A 19,783-nucleotide genomic window follows, 5' to 3' on the forward strand; every position below is an offset into this window, starting at 1 on the left:
TATTCAGTATCCTAGTGGCTCTTCATGGAGCTGCTTCCTAGAACTGCCCACCAGCTTCCAGGAAAAGATAATTACAGTGCACAGAGATGTCCCACCAACTTTAGCTCCCTCTCCGCTCTGCATCCCTCTTTCCCTCACAAATCGATCTCCTTGTTTCCCTCACTCCCTCCCTCCTCTCTCCTTTTCTCTCAGGATCCTGGAGGAGGCAGCACTAGTGGCAAAGGACACAGTTGTATGTGGCTTTCATAAGGAAAACATGCAGTGGTGCCTGTGTGTCTGGAGGGGCTGGGGCTGCCGCGAGCTGGAAGTCTTCTACCAGTCCTACGAGGAACTGGGCCGCTTGGAGACCAGCATGAGGAAAAGAAGGTAGCTGTTGTGCTGCGACAGCGAGGCGCAGAATCGCAGCTCTGTACGGAGGGCGAGCTAAGGGGAATACACACCGACAGACTGCCAGTGTTCGGAGCAGGGGGTGGCCAAATGCTGACATCAGGGCAATGTATGAGGGGGAGGAGGTCGGCCATAAGGACTGAGCCTCAAGCTGTGCACAGTGGTTATATCCCCTCGCTACATACCTCAGCACCAATAATATGTTAAGACCTGAAAAATCAGTAATCTCCCCACAGACATGAAAAGCCACGAAGCTGAGTCACAGATGGAGGTTGCCAGAACGAAACTTTAGGAAGTGACTTTACTTCTGCGCAGAGGGCTTAATTGCATTTTCATATTGAGTGCTATATGCCATATTTGGCTACTGGCAGCCGTCGGTGGATCCAGTTCAAGATGTGGTGGACTGAGTCTGGTCCCAGCTGCTGCAGTCTATTGTTTATTCTTTGTCTATTTCAGTCTTCCTTCAGTTAACTAGACCAACTGTATTCCCTTGTGGAGGACGGGGACGTTCTGAAGGGACAAGTTGATCTGACTGTTTTTACGTGAATTGATGTTGGAGTTAAGCTGGTGGTAAACAGCTGTGTTGCAGAAACAGACAGCAGATAGTAGATGTGCGGATGGCAGTGACATTAACGCTCTCTCACACACTCAGAACACAGTGTTCCCCTCTCTTCCAGTGCATTTTAGTGGCTGAACTGTGCCATATGAATCTGCATGCCAGCCGCAGCTCCCACTGTTACCAGAGTTGCCTGTAAGCAACAAACTAACATCTGTGTTCTGTGCAACATTATGCAACAGACCAGTTGTTCCCAGCGTTTGCCATTCAAACACAGTGCTGTTGGCAGGTCTTTGCAGATAAAACACTTTCTTTTAAACAAAGCTCAGACTGCACTGTGTTCCTCACCTGCCTCTGTTCCTCCAGCGTCATTTTCATGAGGAAAACATAAAACATGAAACGTGTTCATGGGGATTCACATTACCCTCACATGCACAGAGGATTCACAGTTCACAGGAGATGAAGCAGCACATACTGGACATGATGCAGGAGACAGAGGCTGGTGCATATGCACATTTTACATAATGTTAGTTCAGCAGAACCACGTTCCCCCCAGCTGCAGTCAGTCTGGCCGGGCTGTCACCAGATGCACCGGTTGTTCTGATCCTGTTGTATTTTAGACAGATTATCCAAGGAGTGTTGGCTAACCCCAGTACATGTGTAATTTTAAACTGAACTGTGTGACCTGTTTTATTAGAATATATGTTACTACCAGTAAGTGTCAGCAAATAAGTCAGGACAGTCAGTGGGACCAGAACCTTCACAAAGTGAATTTAATTCAGGATCCATGAGGCTTTGACTGTGTGTCAGTAGCGTATCATGGGAGTGTTGTTGCTGTTGAACAACAAAGTGATTTTTGGTTAAAATGACAGTTGTAGATACCAGTCCAGTGCAGTCAGTTGACAGGAAACACCAGGAACATTTTTCAGCTTCAGAGCTAATCTTATCTGAATTAAACCCACTCAGTTACAGATGTTACTGGAACAGGGTTTATCTTCAGGAGGAGGGAAAGTCCCCAGCTCTGTGTGGGTTGAGCTGTAAAAGACCTTTAAAATGCGTCATACGTGTGTAAATGCATTTGCTCCTGCTTCCTTGCTCCCTGGTCTGTTCACACAGGACTCGTGTTACCTCACGAGATACAATTTTATCCACCACGTTTGTGTTCACACAGGACATTTCATTCAGCTGTTCGGTCCAAAACATCCGGATCACCACCAAAGATTCTACCAATTTGACAGATCAAATGTTTCTCAGAAAATCATATCAATAATTTCTGCTGTGGCAGCAAACGATGTGAGGAATTAATGAACCTAAGCGAATGAAATGCTGAATCACATGGAGCTAATGCTTATTTTATCAGATGAAGTCTGTTTGTCATTTCCAAAGTCATTTTTATACGACAGATTAAAGATTCATGCAGGAATAAAATTACTGAGCTCCACTGACAACAGGATGACAGGATGAAACCAGTGTGGGAGCTCATTACTCCCCACATGGTTTTACAGATTTAAAACTTTTTGCTTCCAGACAAACAGTTTTGTTGACTCAGACGAGCACGTTTACAGTTCATCAGTGGCCAGTAAAGACGTGTATATAGTCCATAAGGCAGAGCTTATTTATTTATCAGGATGTATAATGGAAGTTTATTGCAATAGAGGTTGTTGTGTACCTAATCACTGTACAATATGGTTCTGAATAAACTTCTTATAATTTGTGAAAGTTTTCTGAGTCATCTAGACAGAATGAAACTTCAATTCTCTCCTCACAAACCCTTCATGCGCTGTTCACCGTTGGATAGAGGCACAGACGCCTCCTGTGATGAGGTGACGATGACAGATGGGAGGAGGAAGTTGATAACGAGGCTCCTGCTCAGCACGAGGGACACAAGAGGAGGCGTCGTGCTTTCTGCTGGCTGACTGGAAGAACCGCTTGTTGATGTGACAGGTTGTATGATAGAGTGTGTGTCTCAGCTGATGATAAAATAATGTCTGGAAAAAAGTCTGGAAAGATGCAACAACAGTAGTAAATCCAGGGGCCACAGTGGCAGAAATGTGTTGGTGGTAGTGTTGTGTCTCATAGATTAAGTGTTGATACTAGACTGTACACAGAGTATTTAGAATCTCTGCATACAACACAAACTGAGCCCCAGACGCTGGTTACTGGTCAATAGACTTGATCAAAACCAATCTTCTAATCTGCCTCAAACAGACGACACTGAGCTGAGATGGAACCTTTTCAAAATCAACAGGGCCTTGATATCAAACATGTATGACTATTAAGTTGCATGTTCTTTAGCATGAATCACACATTCATGCTGAAGGCTGACTTCTCATTGCGGCTAAATCCCCCTCTGCAAGCACTGTAGCAATGTCCCATTGTTGTAAGTTGCTAATACACCTTCCAGCACTGCCTTGAGTAGTTGGATAAATATCGACTGAAATATTGATTCATTTTTTCCAACTGTGCCCTACTGAGCATCATGTTCTTTTTCTATCACCATGTGTTGTCTGAAGTGTCATGTTGTTAACAAATGAGTCGTTCAAAAGAGCAAATCTTTTGGGTGAACGAACTCAATCACCTTCTGAAACAATCTGACAATTTCTTACGAGCAAACATACAGTAAACACTAGTGAATGTGTTTCATTTGCAGTGATTCGTTCATATGGAGGCCTTTCTTTTCTCTGAGCTAACAGCCAATGAAACCAGGAGTTAGCACAAGCTAATCGATGGCCTAATCCCTCACATGGTTACACAACAAAGCCACATGAACACAAATGCACACCCTTAAGTTCCCCATTGTTAAACAGACTTCCGCGATAAACTTAAAATGTTAAGCTGGCCCATATGAGAGCAGAGTGTAGAGACTCACCGGTGCTGCTGCGCTCGGGCTGCCAGAATCAGGCCCAAGAGTAATACCAACCTGTGGCTCAGTTAAAAAGGCCTAGGTCTTTAAAAACCAGCGCTCCTCCCAAATATTCAACAAGGAAACTTTTAAAATATCAACTATTATAAACAGAGTTTGTCAAAGTGACAGCACTTCCTGTTCTGGAAGCCGGGGACCATGAGGAATAAACACTGTTCAGACATGATTCAGCTCAGTGAGTGAGACGAGCTCTGATCAGCCACTGAATGATTCAGTGAACAAATCTTTTGAACAAACTGATTCTAGTGATTTGGGACTTTAAAAAGAACTGCTTTGCGCATCAGTGGTTGTCCAAGCTCCTGCAGTCATAGCATCTCCACACCCAAACTCATATTAAGTGATGTGCTTGAAACAGTTCAGCACGAAGCATCTCTGTTTTTCCCTCTTTTCAAAGGTAGAATGAAAAACCTGCCGTCATTGTCTCGTTTGTCAGATTTATTCCCCTCAGGAAAGTTTCAGACTGTGTTCGACGATATAATGAGCACCAAGTTCAAAGTAAAACTGACCCTGATGACATCATTAGGGGTTGAATGTTTAACCATAGCCAGACCAACCTAGGCTAAATATGTGCATTTCCATGGCAACAAAGACAGTACCACTGTGGCAGTAGTTCAGTAGAACAGTAATCTGATTACTAACCAATTGCATGAAGTAGACTGGTTTCCTGCCTGGATTTGTCACAGTACTCTGGTTTCATATATGTATGTAAATACAACCATTTTAAGCTAAAAAAAAAAACATGACTTATCAGACAGATTGATCTCTTTGCTATAACTCTGTAATACCTTAAATGATCCAGAGTCCTGGAAAGACAAAAAGCTACAGAGACTTTCTTGGATGTACATTCAGACCCTCCTGTAAACAAGACGACAGGCAGCTGCCAGGAGTTTACTCAGTAGCCAACATGGTGGCACTGCAAATATCATGAATGATGCTCTTGTCATTTAAAAAGACTTGGCCCTCAGTTGGACTGATATGAATAAATCATGCTCAGTCCTTGGGCGCTCTCATTTAACCTCTGCTCTGGCCAGAGTACCCACAGCAGCCCCGGCCTCGCAGACCCAACCAGCAGCCATTCAGCTCCTCACACTGCACCGGCCCTGCTCAGGATAACGCTCAGTCTTATCACTGCTGCATTACTAACACAGACACAGGATGTACTCATCTCCCTGTTACTGTGCAAAAACCAATTTTAAGCTTGTCAAATGGATAAATGGTTCATAGTTGTGGTTTGTCCTCAGATCACCAGGCAGCAGAGGGCAGTAGAGAGCAGACTTGATAGATGCTCTGCTCTCTGATGAGCTGCACTGATGAGTTCCTGCTGCTGTCGGCATTCTGGTGGGTTTCTCATCTTTTCTTCAATTGGATTAGTTTACCTTTCTAATAGTCTGTTATCATAATAGGTCCAAATGACCATAATAGTCATTTGGGATTCTTATGACATCTTCTGACTGTAACAACAGGAATCATGTGAAAGCACTGGTGAAGGTTTGTTTGTTTAGTTTTCTGTGAAAATTAAATGCAATTTTAATTTTAACCTATCAAACAACATGCAACATTAATGGTATACTCCAGAAATTGTAATATTATACCTTCCGTTACCTTCTGTACCACATGAGCACAAAGTGCTCCTCACAGGCGAGTCACCAGTTTGACTCCCAGCTGGCATGACTCTTTCCTGCAGGTCATTCACCCTCTCGCTGCCCATTTCCTGCCAAATAAAGGCATAAATGCCCCAAAAACATCTTTAAAATCTTATGTTATTTTTAAGATGTGTATGTATGTATATATATGTATGTATATACAGTTGAAACCAGAAGTTTACATACACTATATAAAAAGGCACATAACCTTTTTTTTCTCACCGTCTAACATTAAATCAGATTAAACTTTTCCTGTTTTTGGTCAATTAGGATTACCAAAATTATTTCGATTTGCTAAATGCCAGAATAATGAGAAAAGGATTTTTTTAGACAATTTTTATTACTTTCTTCAAAGTCAGAAGTTTACATACACTAAGATTACTATGCCTTTAAACAGTTTGGGAAAGCCCAGATGATGTCATGTCTTTGGAAGCCTCTGATAGATTTATTGACAACATTTGAGTTAATTAGAGGCACACCTGTGGATGTATTTTAAGGCACACCTGAAACACACTGCTTCTTTGTGTAACATCGTGGGAAAATCAAAAGAAATCAGCCAAGATATCAGGAAGAGAATTGTGGACTTGCACAAGTCTGGTTCATCCTTGGGTGCAATTTCCAGATGCCTGAAGGTGCCACGTTCATCTGTTCAAACAATTATACACAAGTATAAACACCATGGGAATGTCCAGCCATCATACCGCTCAGGAAGGAGACGGGTTCTGTGTCCCAGAGATGAACCTGCTTTTTGGTATATATATATATATTACATACTGCATTTCCCATAATGCAACCAACATTGTCTTTTTGTTAGCCATTCAGGTAAAGGCCAACATCTTTCAACCTCCACTCCTACAGTTTGTTAAGCTGCCTTTCTGTTATGTTGTTAACATAACCCTGATGACATCATCAGGAAACTGGCCCTTTAACGTTGTTTAAAGAAAGAGAGCTGATAAAGCTGCAGACCCACCGAGTCCATGAGGTGTCTGAGACACGCACACATCACCAGACGGGATGCCTCTGTGAAGAGCACATCAGCTGTCTCACTGCTTTATCTGACAGGAAAACAATTACCAAGCCAAACAACAGGAAGTGAAAAGATATGATAATGTAAGACGTGTTCCTTCCTCTTCCTCTGAGTCTCACATGCAAAGTAGAGAGTGGTGTTTACAAAACTTCATGTGCTGTGATCATCACTTAGCTTCATCACCAAATTGCTTTCATATTTTGCTGCAGCTGCATCAGTCAGTCTGAGAGTTTGCATGAGTGACTGGGAGGATGTCTGGTTGCTGAGTGTGAGGTGATGAAGTGTAAAGAGCAGAGTGTCAGAAGATAACAGTGCACAGGGAAAGTAAAAGCATTAGCAGCAATATGTGAATGTATATATAATTGGAAACAGCAAGGACACAAATCTAATAAAACACAAGAAGAAGAAGAAAACAAAGACATAAATATATGTGATCAGTGGAACATGCGTAGTTCATTAGGACACTCAACCACAAGGAAAGAGTGCAGCAAATCATGTGTCACATGTCTGCAGGAGCTGCAGCCTTTAACATATGAAGAAGAAATACTGGGGTTGCAAAACTGAGCTGAAGTGATCAGAGGTGACATCAAACTCCAGGTTGTCTAGTGTCTCATGTAGATTAAATCTACTGGGGGAAGGTCAAGACAAAAAAGTTTGTAATTAGAACATACAATTTTCTATACTAACAAATCCTTTTGTATTTTGACTGTATGAGGAGTGAACATCAGTTGATCCACCACCTTCTTACTACTTCTCTTGTGGTCAGTTGCTACTTGTTGAGTGTGAGAGCATTTCTTGATCTTGAAAGTTGATTTTGGTCTGAAAAAAAAAATCTTGGTGGTAGGATGTTTTGTTTGTTTTTGTACTGTGATGATTTCTATAGGCTTTAAACCTCAAGTTAGGGTCAAAATGATTATGAACTTGTAATGTTCACAAATAAATCCAAAGTTTGTAGTTTGTCAATCAACCTTTTTAAACCTGTAAAATAAATCAGCATGAGACATTTACAGTTGTACATGTGCGGGAAAGATTTGGATTTGTAAGAAAAAACAGGTTTGTAAAACAGTGAGACTGTGAATAAATGATATCAGTGGTAAGGTCACACAACTGACTGACTGACTGATGAAGTTACATGATTTGAAAATGAAAATGATTTTGCCTGAACAACCAGTCATCTTAGCACGTTTGTCGCTAGATTTATCGACTTGTCAGACTCTGTTAGTGACTTTTTTATCTTTCAAAAAAGCACCTATCTAGTGACCTTTCGGACAAGCTTTAGTTACTTTTTGTAGTCACCAGTTTTACCCCACGATTGCGAGGTCGTGCTTTCCATCAGTAGACATACCTCTCTATGCTGACAAGAATAAGACTCTAACTCTCTCTGATCATTTTACACTAAATCCACTTAGCTCAGCCTTTGTCTTTAACTGATGCGTTTGGTGGTTTTGTTGGATGACATTGTGGTTATTAAATCAGGATTTTAGCAGCAGCTTGGAAGCGACTGCTGCAGATACAGAAAAACATGTAAATGAGATCAGTTTTGTTGTGAATTCAGCTGTATTAAAATACTGTGTATGTGAGCACAGAGAGGAGGAGAGAAGCAAACAATAACGAGCTGAATGTAAAGAGTCTACCACGTGGTCCAGCAGGTTTTGACCAGGTGTGGTTTCACCTGAATCAGATTCAGGCGACTTTATTAATCCCAAGAAGAGCAAGTCCTGTGTATCTTACCCAGTCCATACACACAACTTCAAAACTCACAGGCAAATTAGTTATTTATATGTCAGGGGCAACAGATCAACATGGAACAGATGAATAAATAATGTAAATAATAAAAATACATGAATGCCTGAATTAAAATATTTAAATATAACAGTTTTAGTAAAATTTTTTATCTTTTCTTTTTTTTCTTTTCCTTTCTTCACCTGCCACGCTTCTCTTCTTTTCCTGATTGGCTCATGTTGTTACCACCCTTCATTTACCTGATTGAGTTCACCTGGTCATCACAAGGTTATTTATAGACTTCACTCTCATTCATTTGTTCTCTATTCAGTTTGTTAATTTAGTTTTTACTATGTCTGTGTCTCTGAGAAGTTTATTTATCCTTATATCTTTAAGCAGGACATGAAACTGCTTTGATTTATTGCCTTAGTTAAATCTTTAATGTCCATTTGTGTCATTTCAGACTCAACAGCCTGTGAGTTCTTCCTCATGGCTTTTTTTCATGCATCCTGACTTGATGTCATTGATGATAGTTCACCTTTCACTTTGAACCTTCTACTTTACAACAGTCATTTCAAATGACAGCTGTCAGCATTTAGCAGCCTGATGAGACAATGACAGTCCAATCATGAAGCAGAGTCCAGTCGGAGTCCAGGTGGCTCTGTGACCTTCAGCTCCACCTCAGATCCTGAGAGGTGAAGCAGATTCTGAAGAGGGACGACGGTGCAGGCTCCTCCACGACACAGCACATATGGTCCTAAAGAAATCTGTAACATTAGGTCCAGCAGAGCTCTGAGGTCATTATCAAGAGCAGCTACACATGGCAGCACAACACACACACACACAGAGAGAGAGAGAGGGTGGTGTGCAAAGGCTATTCTTTAGAGTGAGCCAAATCTCCTTGAGACACTGAACAAGAAGCAAATGTGGTAAACAAGAGAGGCATTGTCCCTCTCTGAGGGGGAGTTATTTATTTCATAACTCAACCAACCAGCCAAACACCCCCCAACTCTGTCTCCCATCCTCCCCCTCTGATCCTATTTAGTCATGCCCAAACTCTGATTGCAGATATGAATTGTTGTTCACTGCAGCACAAAACGTGAGTGAAAGACTGAGTGAAATAGAGTTCTTTAGGAGTCTGAAGGTACTGAGGGTACTGAAGATACTGCAGCTCCAGTTTTTAAATTATTTTCTGTTTAGGATTTTTTTTTTTTTTAATAAATTCAAATGTTTTTTAATGTAAAATCATTAAAGTAGTTCGTTACAGCTGCCAAATAAAACTAATAGAGTAAAAAAAAAAGTAAATTAATACATTTAAGTAGTTGTACCAATCTGTGCTTGACTGCAGCAGTTGAGTAACTGCCTGTTGCCTGTGTGTGGTGTTGTTCTCCAGTCAGAACGTCTTGTTCCTGCAGGTTTGTTGGAGCAGATCATCTGATCTGAGAACAGACTGTGTCTCAGACCATGTTGTGCTGGGTCCATGTGGCTCCAATGTGACAGGAGCAGAACCAGCACAGTGAGGCTGAGACGAGGACTGGGCAGCGTCTGTGATCAGCTCTACGCTGTTGTGTGGGTGAGTATGTGGAGGGCATGTTTCAGCAGATTGGGTTATGGCAAAGCTAACCTCAGTTGGCAACAGACTCAGACACACTCAGATCCCAGCAGGGAGCCCCCCAACTCTTTTCAGCTCAGTTCACCCCCTGTTGAGCAGCCACATTACACCTAATGAAACAATTGTGTGCCTGCCGGTCCCTAAGGCTGCACTCCTCCATCATGACTCCACCTGCAGTTTGTCTGTCCAGGGAACAGCCCAGTGCATTTTTAATATGTTTTCTTTAAATGAAACTTCAACAAAAGTCCTGGCATCATTGTATCTGATCTGTCTGCTCATGTTCCTCGAACAAATGAATTACTGGCTGGTGTTCTTTAAATAACATAGTAATTCTGACCATCCTTCTTTAAGACCTACCATTCCTCAGTCATGCTACGGTGTTTAAAAGTGTCATCTGGATGCTGGATTCTGGCAACTTCCTGCTCATTTATACATCAACAACAGATATCTAATTGTCTCAGAGTCTAATTGTCCCTGAAAAACTCCCTTAAATCAGCTTCAAACATAGATCCAGTTATCTTGAGTCTTGAGTTGAAGATCTCGCAGCATCTGCTGTAGCCTGACAGCATGAAAGGAGAGCACTCAGCCATCACGCCCGCAGGCTGACAACATCCCTCCAACACAGTGCTGTAAAATCTTTTAAGGTACTAACCAGCAACCCGCAAGCTCTGTCCAGCACCTCAGAGGACTGAGGTAAGCCAACCTCTGTGTCCAGACTGGTCTCTCCTCTGGCCTTCAACCTCCCTCTAGCTTTCATCACACAGTAACATCTATGCGCTTCTCTAGCCTTTGTTGCGTGCTAACATCTCACCACACTGGCCTTCGACGTCATTGCACAGTGAAATCTCTTACCGTCACTCAATGGCCTCCAGCAGAAAGTCCCTCTCTGCCCCTTTTTAATCATACATCCTAATAAGTTCCTTTACAGGTGACATGACTCTTTGTTGCACTCTACGATTACTGTTTTATTGTTTTTCTTGTGCATTGTTTCACAATGTGCTCTCTGTCTTCTCTCAGAGTTGAATCACCTTCGTCAGAAGAAGAATCTTCTCTTCATATGAGCTTACTCTTAATGAGCCTCACACTGATGGAGTCCAATTGTCAAAACTCTGTTTGCTTACCTCAATCATTTTTCTTATTCGCGTCCACTTCATCTTGAACTGGAGATTGTAACACCCTCTATGATACAAGTGGCTTTCATGTGTGCCTGACAGATGTTGTGAGTGTTTGATTAGAAATTATATTCACATAGGACAAATATGGTTTCAAGCCAGTGAGAGCAGGTGGATGCCGAAGGAGCTGATCACATGGATTTGTATCAGCCTTAAGCCAGAAAGTCCAGATCCCTGGTCTGAAACAAGGGATCAACAAGTTCCACTTTGCACCTGGCTGCACCCAGAAACCATCCGTCACACAGGAACCAGTGAAGAGCCTGAGAGCCACAGCACCCATCTGAACAACTGACCGAGAGCTGGAAGCCTGGTGACCTGCAGTGGACGAGTCAGGCCTTCCTGTCAGGTTTAAAGTGATCGCTGATGTGGAGATGTGTGAGGAACTTCTCTATAGTCACTGCAGTAGAATTGGATCTGTGCCCTCTCTGTTTGGAGAAGCAGGCAGGACTACTGGCACAGAAGCTGAGCAGAGTGCTGCAGTAGATGGGGATGGGATGGCAGAAAAAACAAAGTTTACCCACCTAAAGAACAAATATCAGTTTAAGTGTATATCTTGAATATTTTCACTGCTTCATCTTGTTGTCAGCCCTTAATGGCTCAAACAGATGATCTGCAGCATAAATATGCTTATGTGTAGGAATATAGCAGTTCAACAGTTCAGAAAATGTAGTGCCATATGGAGGGGCTGTTTGACAAGGGATAAAGCAGTGAAAAAGTATAATTCAACCATTATTCACACTTGAAGCTTGGCACATTTGAGTAGACAGTAAACAAATATGCTGGTGACACAAACCACTGGAGATAAGAACGTATTGGCGTTCATGCTGGCTTCACACCATCTCAGTACTGGTGAACAGACACTCAAATACAGCAAGTAGGTTGTTTTACATAACCGTCAGCAGGTCTGATGGTTATTGTGGTGACATAAACACAGAGTGAGGCTGGATCCTGCAGAGCTATGTTGGAGCACAGCAGTCCTTAAAAGGCAGAGGCGGTTTTCACTGAGTGTAACAGCTGACTGAAAGAGAAAACATTAGGCTAAGATGTGTTTGAGCGTCTGTAAAGAAACACTCCAATATTTTAGTACATCCTGTCATCTGTTATCTGTCCAGGAGTCAGATGAAAAGGTTAATGTCTACTTCATGCTCAGGACACAGTAAACCTTCAGCTCCAGTCACACCTGGCATTAACATGGGTCTCGGGTGTGAATACACTCAAGACACATTGAGGAAGCACTGAGATCTGAAACCAATGTTAACTTTTGTCTCCCACATTTTTTCTTCTACTGAAGTTAGCAAGCTAAGCAGCTAGCCCTGGCCTGTCTTGTCACTTTCCAACAGCGAGTCACTGTAGCTTCCAATCACCACACCCGCTCCTGGCAAGAGAAAACTTATACTTATTAAGGCATGACAGTGGGCAACAACAACAGGCAAAATAGATTCTCATGGATGGGCAGACTCACAGAAACTTTTTCAAAAAGCCCATAGAGATATTTTACAAGTGCATCAGATATCTTTGGGAATTTAGTTTGCCTGGAACACACCAAAGAACAGACCTAGTCTATTGTTTTGTTTTCTGCTTCTTTTAATTTTAATGGTCTAATTTCCTCTAAATAGGACCATAGTTTAAAAAATGAACATCATGCTGTATTGAAGAAGACTTGAAACTAGAGACTGAGACCATAAACTCACCAGGAAAACATTTACTGAGGTAATAAATCAGTGAGAAGTAGAGACATTTTCCCATAGAGGAACCAGTGGAGTCGCCCCCTGATGATCATTAGATAGAATTCAGGTTTAAGGCTCTTTTCAGCAGTCTATGTCCATTTTATTATTACCCAAGATGCATGTTAATACCTGTCAAGTATGAAGAAATCCAAATATATCTTCAGCTGTAAACAAGATTTGCTAAAATATCTGTGTGTGTGTGTGTGTGTGTGTGTGTGTGTGTGTGTGTGTGTGTGTGTGTGTGTGCCCTACGCATTATCTCAGTGGTGCCGCAGCTGTCCATGAAAAATGAGAAATAAAAAGTTCTCTCTGCTCATCAGGATTGATGTTGGAGCTTCAACGGAGCCCTCTGTGTTCTCATCCAGCGCCTATCAGGCATCAGACATGCAGATAAGACAGAGCTTCTGCTTTCATTTCTACATCCTGCTGCGTTTTCTTCATGCTCTCCTCTGAAGAGCCGAGGACAAAGCTCTGCTGCTCGTAATCTGGAGGATTTAACTAGATCCTCAGTCCCTCAGTCTTTGATGAAACAAACATCTCTGAAGAGAAAGATGGATGCATATTTTCACTCATCAGTTGCTCATGAATTGAAATGATTCTTTGATCTCACACGCATGAAATATGTGTGATGATTTCATTTATAATCAGTAGTTGAACTCAATGCACTATTAACAAAATCATCATCAATAAATCATCACTGAACAATCTGACTGAATAATAACGTTTCTTTTCATTTTTCCTGTTTGCTTTACTTCATTTTACCAAGCATGAAGTGTTTGGTATTCAAAGGCATGTCCATTAAGTAGCCCTTTATTATGTGTGTGTGTGTGTGTGAGTGAGAGAGAGAGAGAGAGAGAGAGAGAGAGAGAGAGAGAGAGAGAGAGAGAGAGAGAGAGAGACACAGAGATGATAGACAGCATGTCCCTGAAGTGAGTGTGTATGCAGTAGAAGGAGATCGTTGTTGCTGGTTTGTTGAGTTCAGAATCACATGTTGTGCCCAGTGGTGGTTGTGACGCTGTTTGATTGATTATATGTTTATTACAGAGCTGATCATTATCTCACCGGTTGTTTGTGAGAGTCTCCTCTGTAATTTTTTTAAATTTCAAGTATGCATGAATAAATCAGAGCAGTTACCAAACAGATGTGAGGTGTGACTGATTTGTTAACTACTGTTTCCAATTTCAGGAATGAACATTGAAGCTCAATGAATAAATGCATTTTATAATTTTAAAATGAAGTAAGTAACTGTTATTATACCAGCATGCAATTCCCATCCAGGTACTAATAACACACCAAGAGAGCAGGCAGAGAAATAGAAACTGCTGCAGACTGTAATTTAATGTATTACAGAAGTTCTGTACAGACTGTCTCTGTGAAACTTATCATTTTAGACACTGGGGGGGTGCAGTCTGAGTGCAAACAACCAGTGATGCTTTCATGCTTTCATTCACACCTATGGGCACTTTTAGGATCACCAGTTAACCATGCATGTCTTTGGACTGTGGGAGGAAGCTGGAGAACCCGGATGGAACCCGTGCAGACACAGGGAGAACATGCAAACTCCACATAGAAAGGCCCCAGGCCCCGGGTTCAGACCCAGAACATTCTTGCTGTGAGGTGAGTGTTAACCACCATACTGCCCTGATCCCCATTCTTCTTAAAGATATTCCCTCGTGTTTTGATGGTGGTGGAGGAGAGTGCTGTCTACACATCCAAAATCTTCTTCAGGTGTTCAGTTGAGATCTGGCGACAGTGAATACTCATCAACCCAGACAGTGACCCCTCATGCCCTGTGGATGGAGCCATCATCATCCTGTTTCTCTGTCTCTGTGTTAATGATGTGACAGAAAAACTTTCTAAAACCACAGTTCCGTTGGGCAGGGCTGTAATTTGCAGGACAGTGTCTCTATTTATTGGACACTGCAAATAAAAAGAGATTGTTGGTCATGTTCTCTGAGGAACTTAGACACAATAACAACACATACTATTTTTAATTTGGTATTCACTAGAAAGCCTTTAGTAACACATGTCATTACAGCTACAGTATTTGCTGTGGCTCAGAAGGTACAGTGGGTGGTCCACTAATCAAAAGGTCTGTGGTTTGATTCCCAGCTCCCCCAGTCTGCATCTCGAAATCTCCTTTGGCAAGATACAGAACCCCAAACTGCCTCTGATGGCTGTTCCGTGAGTGTGTGTGAGTGAATGTGGCATGTATTGTAAAACCCTTTGAGAGGTTGACACAACTAGAAAAGTGCTATATAAGCCCAGTCCACTGACCAAACATTTGTAGAACTGTTCTTTTCATTTTTCCCTCATTCCCACATCATAAAACATAACGACAATTACAGCTGTGATCTTCTGAAGTAAAAAAAACAGTGAATGTGAACAAGTGAAAGTTGTGTAAATATGTACTTCAATCTCCAAAGCAGGTTTCACAAATAGTATGTACAGTCACATGTAATGTGTCTATGTAGTAAAAGCAGTGAAGACGATCACCCCCACTGTTTGTCTTTACTGCCCCGCTGCAGACAGAAAAGCAGAGTATTTACTTATCCCAGCACTCGCTTCAGAGGCCCTGCTTTATTGTCCCTGCAGGGGCTTCCTGACAGTGGTGATCCGGCCTCCCTCCACACACTCTCCCCGAGCACAAGCAGGAGTGTGCTTCACAGTGCTGCTCAGACACAGGGATCACACAGAGCACACACAACCTTCAACGAGCTCCAAATCAGATATGCAGCACTCTCCCTCAGGATTTACTCACAGCTACTGACTGAGGAGATTTATTGGTCTTGATATGACGTTGTTCTTGTTTTAATTGCACAATCTCAATTCCTGAGGAGCCTGCAATGACTTTCCATTGAGGGTTATGAACACCAGCACAGGAATGTCCTTGAGGCAAAGTGGGCAACTGCTCCAGGCCCCACACACATTCAGGGGCTCTGACGACCCCTCATTCACTGTTACGACAGATGAACTGCATTGGCAGTAAGCACCAGTTAAGAGGCTGGTACACTCTATCAGAACTGCTTATCTCCTGAAACCACGTCCCCCCACACCTTCCAGTCTGTCTGACCATTTTGTCCGGGTTACACTAAGAGTGGTTCAAGTGACGTGATGTGCGACCACTGACAACAGTGGAAAGCAGAGTGAGAGGCCTGATGTCACAGAGATGGGGGAGACACGCTGTCATTTAAATAAAGGGGATAATGACATGAGATTTCAGACAGTGTTACACACGGGGTGTGTAACAATGCTGAAAAGAGCCTTTAAGCTTCATTCTATCTAATGACCATCAGGGGACGACTCCACTGGTGGTAAAAACACGTCTGATTGTATTGAAGTCTATGGGAAAATGTCTCTACTTCTCACTGATTTATTACCTCAGTAAATGTTTTCCTAATGAGTTTATGGTCTCAGTCTCTAGTTTCAAGTCTTCTTGGATAAAACATGATGTTTTTTTCTTTTAATTATGGTTCATTTAGAGGCAGGGTATGCATTTTATAGCAGGGCTACCATGTGATTGACAGTCTGTAACGCACAGAGACCTGCCTGACAATCAGGACAGAGTACAGAGCAGGTCAGATCCACCTTCTCCTCCAAATATGTTTTCTTCTGGTTTCAAAAAACCAAGATGGCGACGGCCAAAGTACAAACTGAGGCTTCAAAACTGCAGTTCATAAATCAATGGGTGACGTCACGGTGGGCTGCCACTTGGGTTTAGCTGAAAAAGTAACACACTGAGAAAAATACCACAAAAGCAGCAGTTTGATCATTTTCCCCCCATTTTATTTCTTTTTTAAATAGAAAACATTGCCCAGTCGGACAGAGTTGAAAGAACAAATATTACAAAAGTCAAAGAAAAAAAAAAACTATGATGACAGCACAGTCACTGATCCTGTTGCATGAGTCTTAAAATTAGCCGTTCTTGTTGTAACACTGAAAGAGGAGCATTGACCTGATGGAGTGCTACAACGTACAGTACCTGCCGATAAGCAGCACAGGTAGGAACAGGACTGTGATTCAGGCCTGCCATGAGAAAATGTTCTGCCCTCAAACCTGTAACACAGGACCAGATAACGTGGGTTTTCACATCACAGCTCAATGGATTCAGCACTGAAGCCACACCTCTGTAGACTGGGACCAGCCACAACACTTTATTTCAACATAAAAGAAAGTCATTTATAGAAAGAGACAGCAATGCGTGACTTGAGCCGGCCGACCAGAGCGCTGCTCCCATTTCAACCCACTGAATAAAGGCCAGACTGGTTCCCGCTTCGCCCATCAGAACCATCAGAAAGGCCTGGGATAGATAGGGCTTTTGTGTTTAGTCTCCATTATACAGCCAGTTTCATGTTTGTACCTGCAAAACACCACCCAGCCACCTACACACACATACACACAACCACACAACCACCCACACACACACACACACACACAGACGGAAGTAGGCAGGCAGGCAACATGATACCTAAAGCAGACTGTGCAAAACTCTTTGGTGATAATGAGTTTAAGGAAAAGGAACATGAAAACTATCCCACAACTGACATGGTTATACAATCTTTCCAATATACATATTTAAACAGTCAGAGAGTAGAAAATGGAGCCTGCAAATTCAATAAATTAGACAGCAAAAGATGAATTGCAGATATCAAATCCAGCAGTTGGGTTCACAGAAATTAATAATAAAAGAAAAATACAAAAACAGTAACAGTGTTATGTTGTATTACCAAAACCATAAAAAGCAAATGGAAAAGTAAAACCACTGTGAATCAAAAGTAATCAAATGAACCGGCCTTTAGGAATCACTCTGGTAGCTATCATATGAGTTTTCATTGATGAAGTGTTCTGTAAACATTCACAATCAAAGAGTTGAGTTATGTTTCGAGCACTGCTGGTCTGAGAGTACATGGACACATGTTCGTCTGTTTTATGCATACAAGACAAATGGAATATTTAAGGGCCATGGCAGTGTACTTCACTGAGGTACACATGAATAATCCCTGCCTCTCCCCTCTCCCACCACCCTGACAGATCACATTTAATGGGCTGGAGGAGCCTCTGGCCCCGGTGTGATCAGGCTCACACAAGAATATTGGTTAATATTCATCCTATCATCAATCAAAACATGTACAAGGGCCCAAACTGTCTATGAATTGTTCATCGTGGTGTTTCTGTATATTTTCTTTAAAAAAAAAAAAAAAAAGACAAGGATTCAAGAGATCCATGTGAAGTCTTTCATTTCAGTAAAAAATAAATTAGGTAGTGAAAACACCACTAAGAGGAGGAAATGAGCACAGAGAGGGTTCAGGTTCAGTTTGCGACAGTCTGCAGCCCGGCCTCACTCACACTGTCCTGACTGAGCCGTTATTGCTGGCCAGTCTCCTGAAGCTGAGGTCGTTCTTCTCCAGCCAGAGCTCGGCCAGCTGCTGGGTGGAGCCGTGCGATGAGGCTTTGGAGCCCAAGCACATCTTATACTGCTTCGCCTCCAGGTTGGGATCACATACGACCTGGTGGTGGACATGTACTATCCCTGTGTCTGTACTTCTGAACAACTTAATCCCTGACTGGACAAATTTATTAAAAAGGTCCACGTCCTCCAGTCCCCACCCCTGTATGGAGGTGTCGAAGCCTCCAGCTTTGACCAAGTCTCCCTTGTGGACACAAACAATCCCAAAGCCGTAGTTCCTCCACAGGCCCGTCTTGGAGGTGAAGACGTAGTGGTTGTTGCTAGGGACCTTCCCAGCGTACACCACCTTAGGGTCATACTGGCTGAAGATGATGGGGAAGTAGGTCTGCTCCCCGAGGGCAGTGTTGCTCCGACATCGCTTGAGGAAGTCGCTGGTGAAGAGCAGATCCACGTCACAGTAGAAGAGCAGTGAATCATTGGAGAAATGCAAGGAGCCGACTTCCAGAGCCAGAGCCCTGGAGAAGGAGCCGGCCACAGGCTTTATCTCCATCTCGGCCCGGGGATACTTCATGTGATACTCCCTCATGAGCTCCACCTGTTTGACCCGCTCTGTGTTGTTGTCTGTGCTGAAGAGCAGGATCAGCAGCTTGACGTTCTGGTTGGGGATCAGACACACTCGTTCAAAGTTGGCCATGAAACGCACGAAGATGTCGTAACGTCCCGATAGAGGTACCAAGATGTTGACCTTCTTCTCTTTTGGTTCCCTCTGGTCCTGACCTGAAGTGGCCAACTTAAAGGGAACCAGCATCTTGAGGGAGTTGGACAGAAATGAGAGGGAGTCAGACTCCTTGTTAATATGGCTGGCCAGAGCTCTGGCATCCATCTCCTCCTCCTCTCTGAACTGAATCTGGCTGAAGGTCTGCTGCAGGTAGGCATGCCTCCTAACAGGAACCGTCATGGTCTTTCCTTTGTGCTTCTTGTACAGCAGCAGCAGATCCAGCACGTACTCTGCCCCGTATAATGGATTGACCCTCCGGTAGCCATACTGGATTTCCTTGAAATCAATGACCCGGCCCCGTGTCTTGGCATTGGCATTGATCATCTCCATCACTTGCATGATGATGTCATCCAGGGCTTGTCTCTGGGAGGAATCCATCCCGCGGCGGGGTGGCTGACCATCAGATGATGAGAACAGGTACTTCCCTGTCAGGAACTCCCACTCCAGAACCTCCTCCCTCTGTCGCGGGTGGAAGCGCATGAATGAAGGCGGCATGCCGAGCTGGAGGTCATCTCGACTGGGCTCAGCCGCTCCGTAGCGTCCCATCTGGACGATCTCCCGGTGGAGCTCGATGGTTCTGTGGCGCAGGTCGGCGATTTTGCGGCTGAGCATGTAGCTGTGCAGGCGATACTGGTAGGGGGGGTTCTTGTTGGGGTGGAGGGTGATGGCTCGATGGATCTTGCTGTTGTGGAGATCTCGTATGTAGCCTTTCTTATTTGGCTCGTAGTTCTCATAGAAGAGCTGCTGCATCTGTGGAGACAGGAGACAGATCGGTGTTAGTGCCACTGGAACACTGGACCTTCACTATTACACGTTTTCTGATCCAAAT

The 19,783-nt window shown here is 43.1% G+C and overlaps 2 protein-coding genes across 5 annotated transcripts in view; one reads left to right on the forward strand and one right to left on the reverse strand.

Annotated features, from left to right (window-relative positions):
- Positions 1–2,662, forward strand: part of lrrk1 (leucine-rich repeat kinase 1) — an 81,956-nt gene extending 79,294 nt beyond the window's left edge. For all 4 annotated transcript variants that reach the window (XM_071488373.1, XM_071488371.1, XM_071488374.1 and 1 more), the window contains one exon: positions 193–2,662. In XM_071488373.1, coding sequence (XP_071344474.1) covers positions 193–370 — 178 coding nt within the window. In that variant the 3' untranslated portion in view covers positions 371–2,662. The remainder of the gene's footprint in view (positions 1–192) is intronic.
- A 13,871-nt stretch (positions 2,663–16,533) lies between these two features.
- The window catches only part of chsy1 (chondroitin sulfate synthase 1), a 66,577-nt gene continuing 63,327 nt past the window's right edge, over positions 16,534–19,783 (reverse strand). The window contains exon 3 of the mRNA XM_071488067.1: positions 16,534–19,704. Within this exon, the coding sequence (XP_071344168.1) occupies positions 18,112–19,704 (1,593 nt within the window). The 3' untranslated portion in view covers positions 16,534–18,111. The remainder of the gene's footprint in view (positions 19,705–19,783) is intronic.

The sequence above is a fragment of the Trachinotus anak genome, unplaced genomic scaffold (genome assembly GCF_046630095.1).
Source record: "Trachinotus anak isolate AG129_WGS33_773 ecotype Australia unplaced genomic scaffold, CSIRO_AGI_Tana_v1 ptg000011l, whole genome shotgun sequence".
NCBI classification, from domain to species: Eukaryota; Metazoa; Chordata; class Actinopteri; order Carangiformes; family Carangidae; genus Trachinotus; species Trachinotus anak.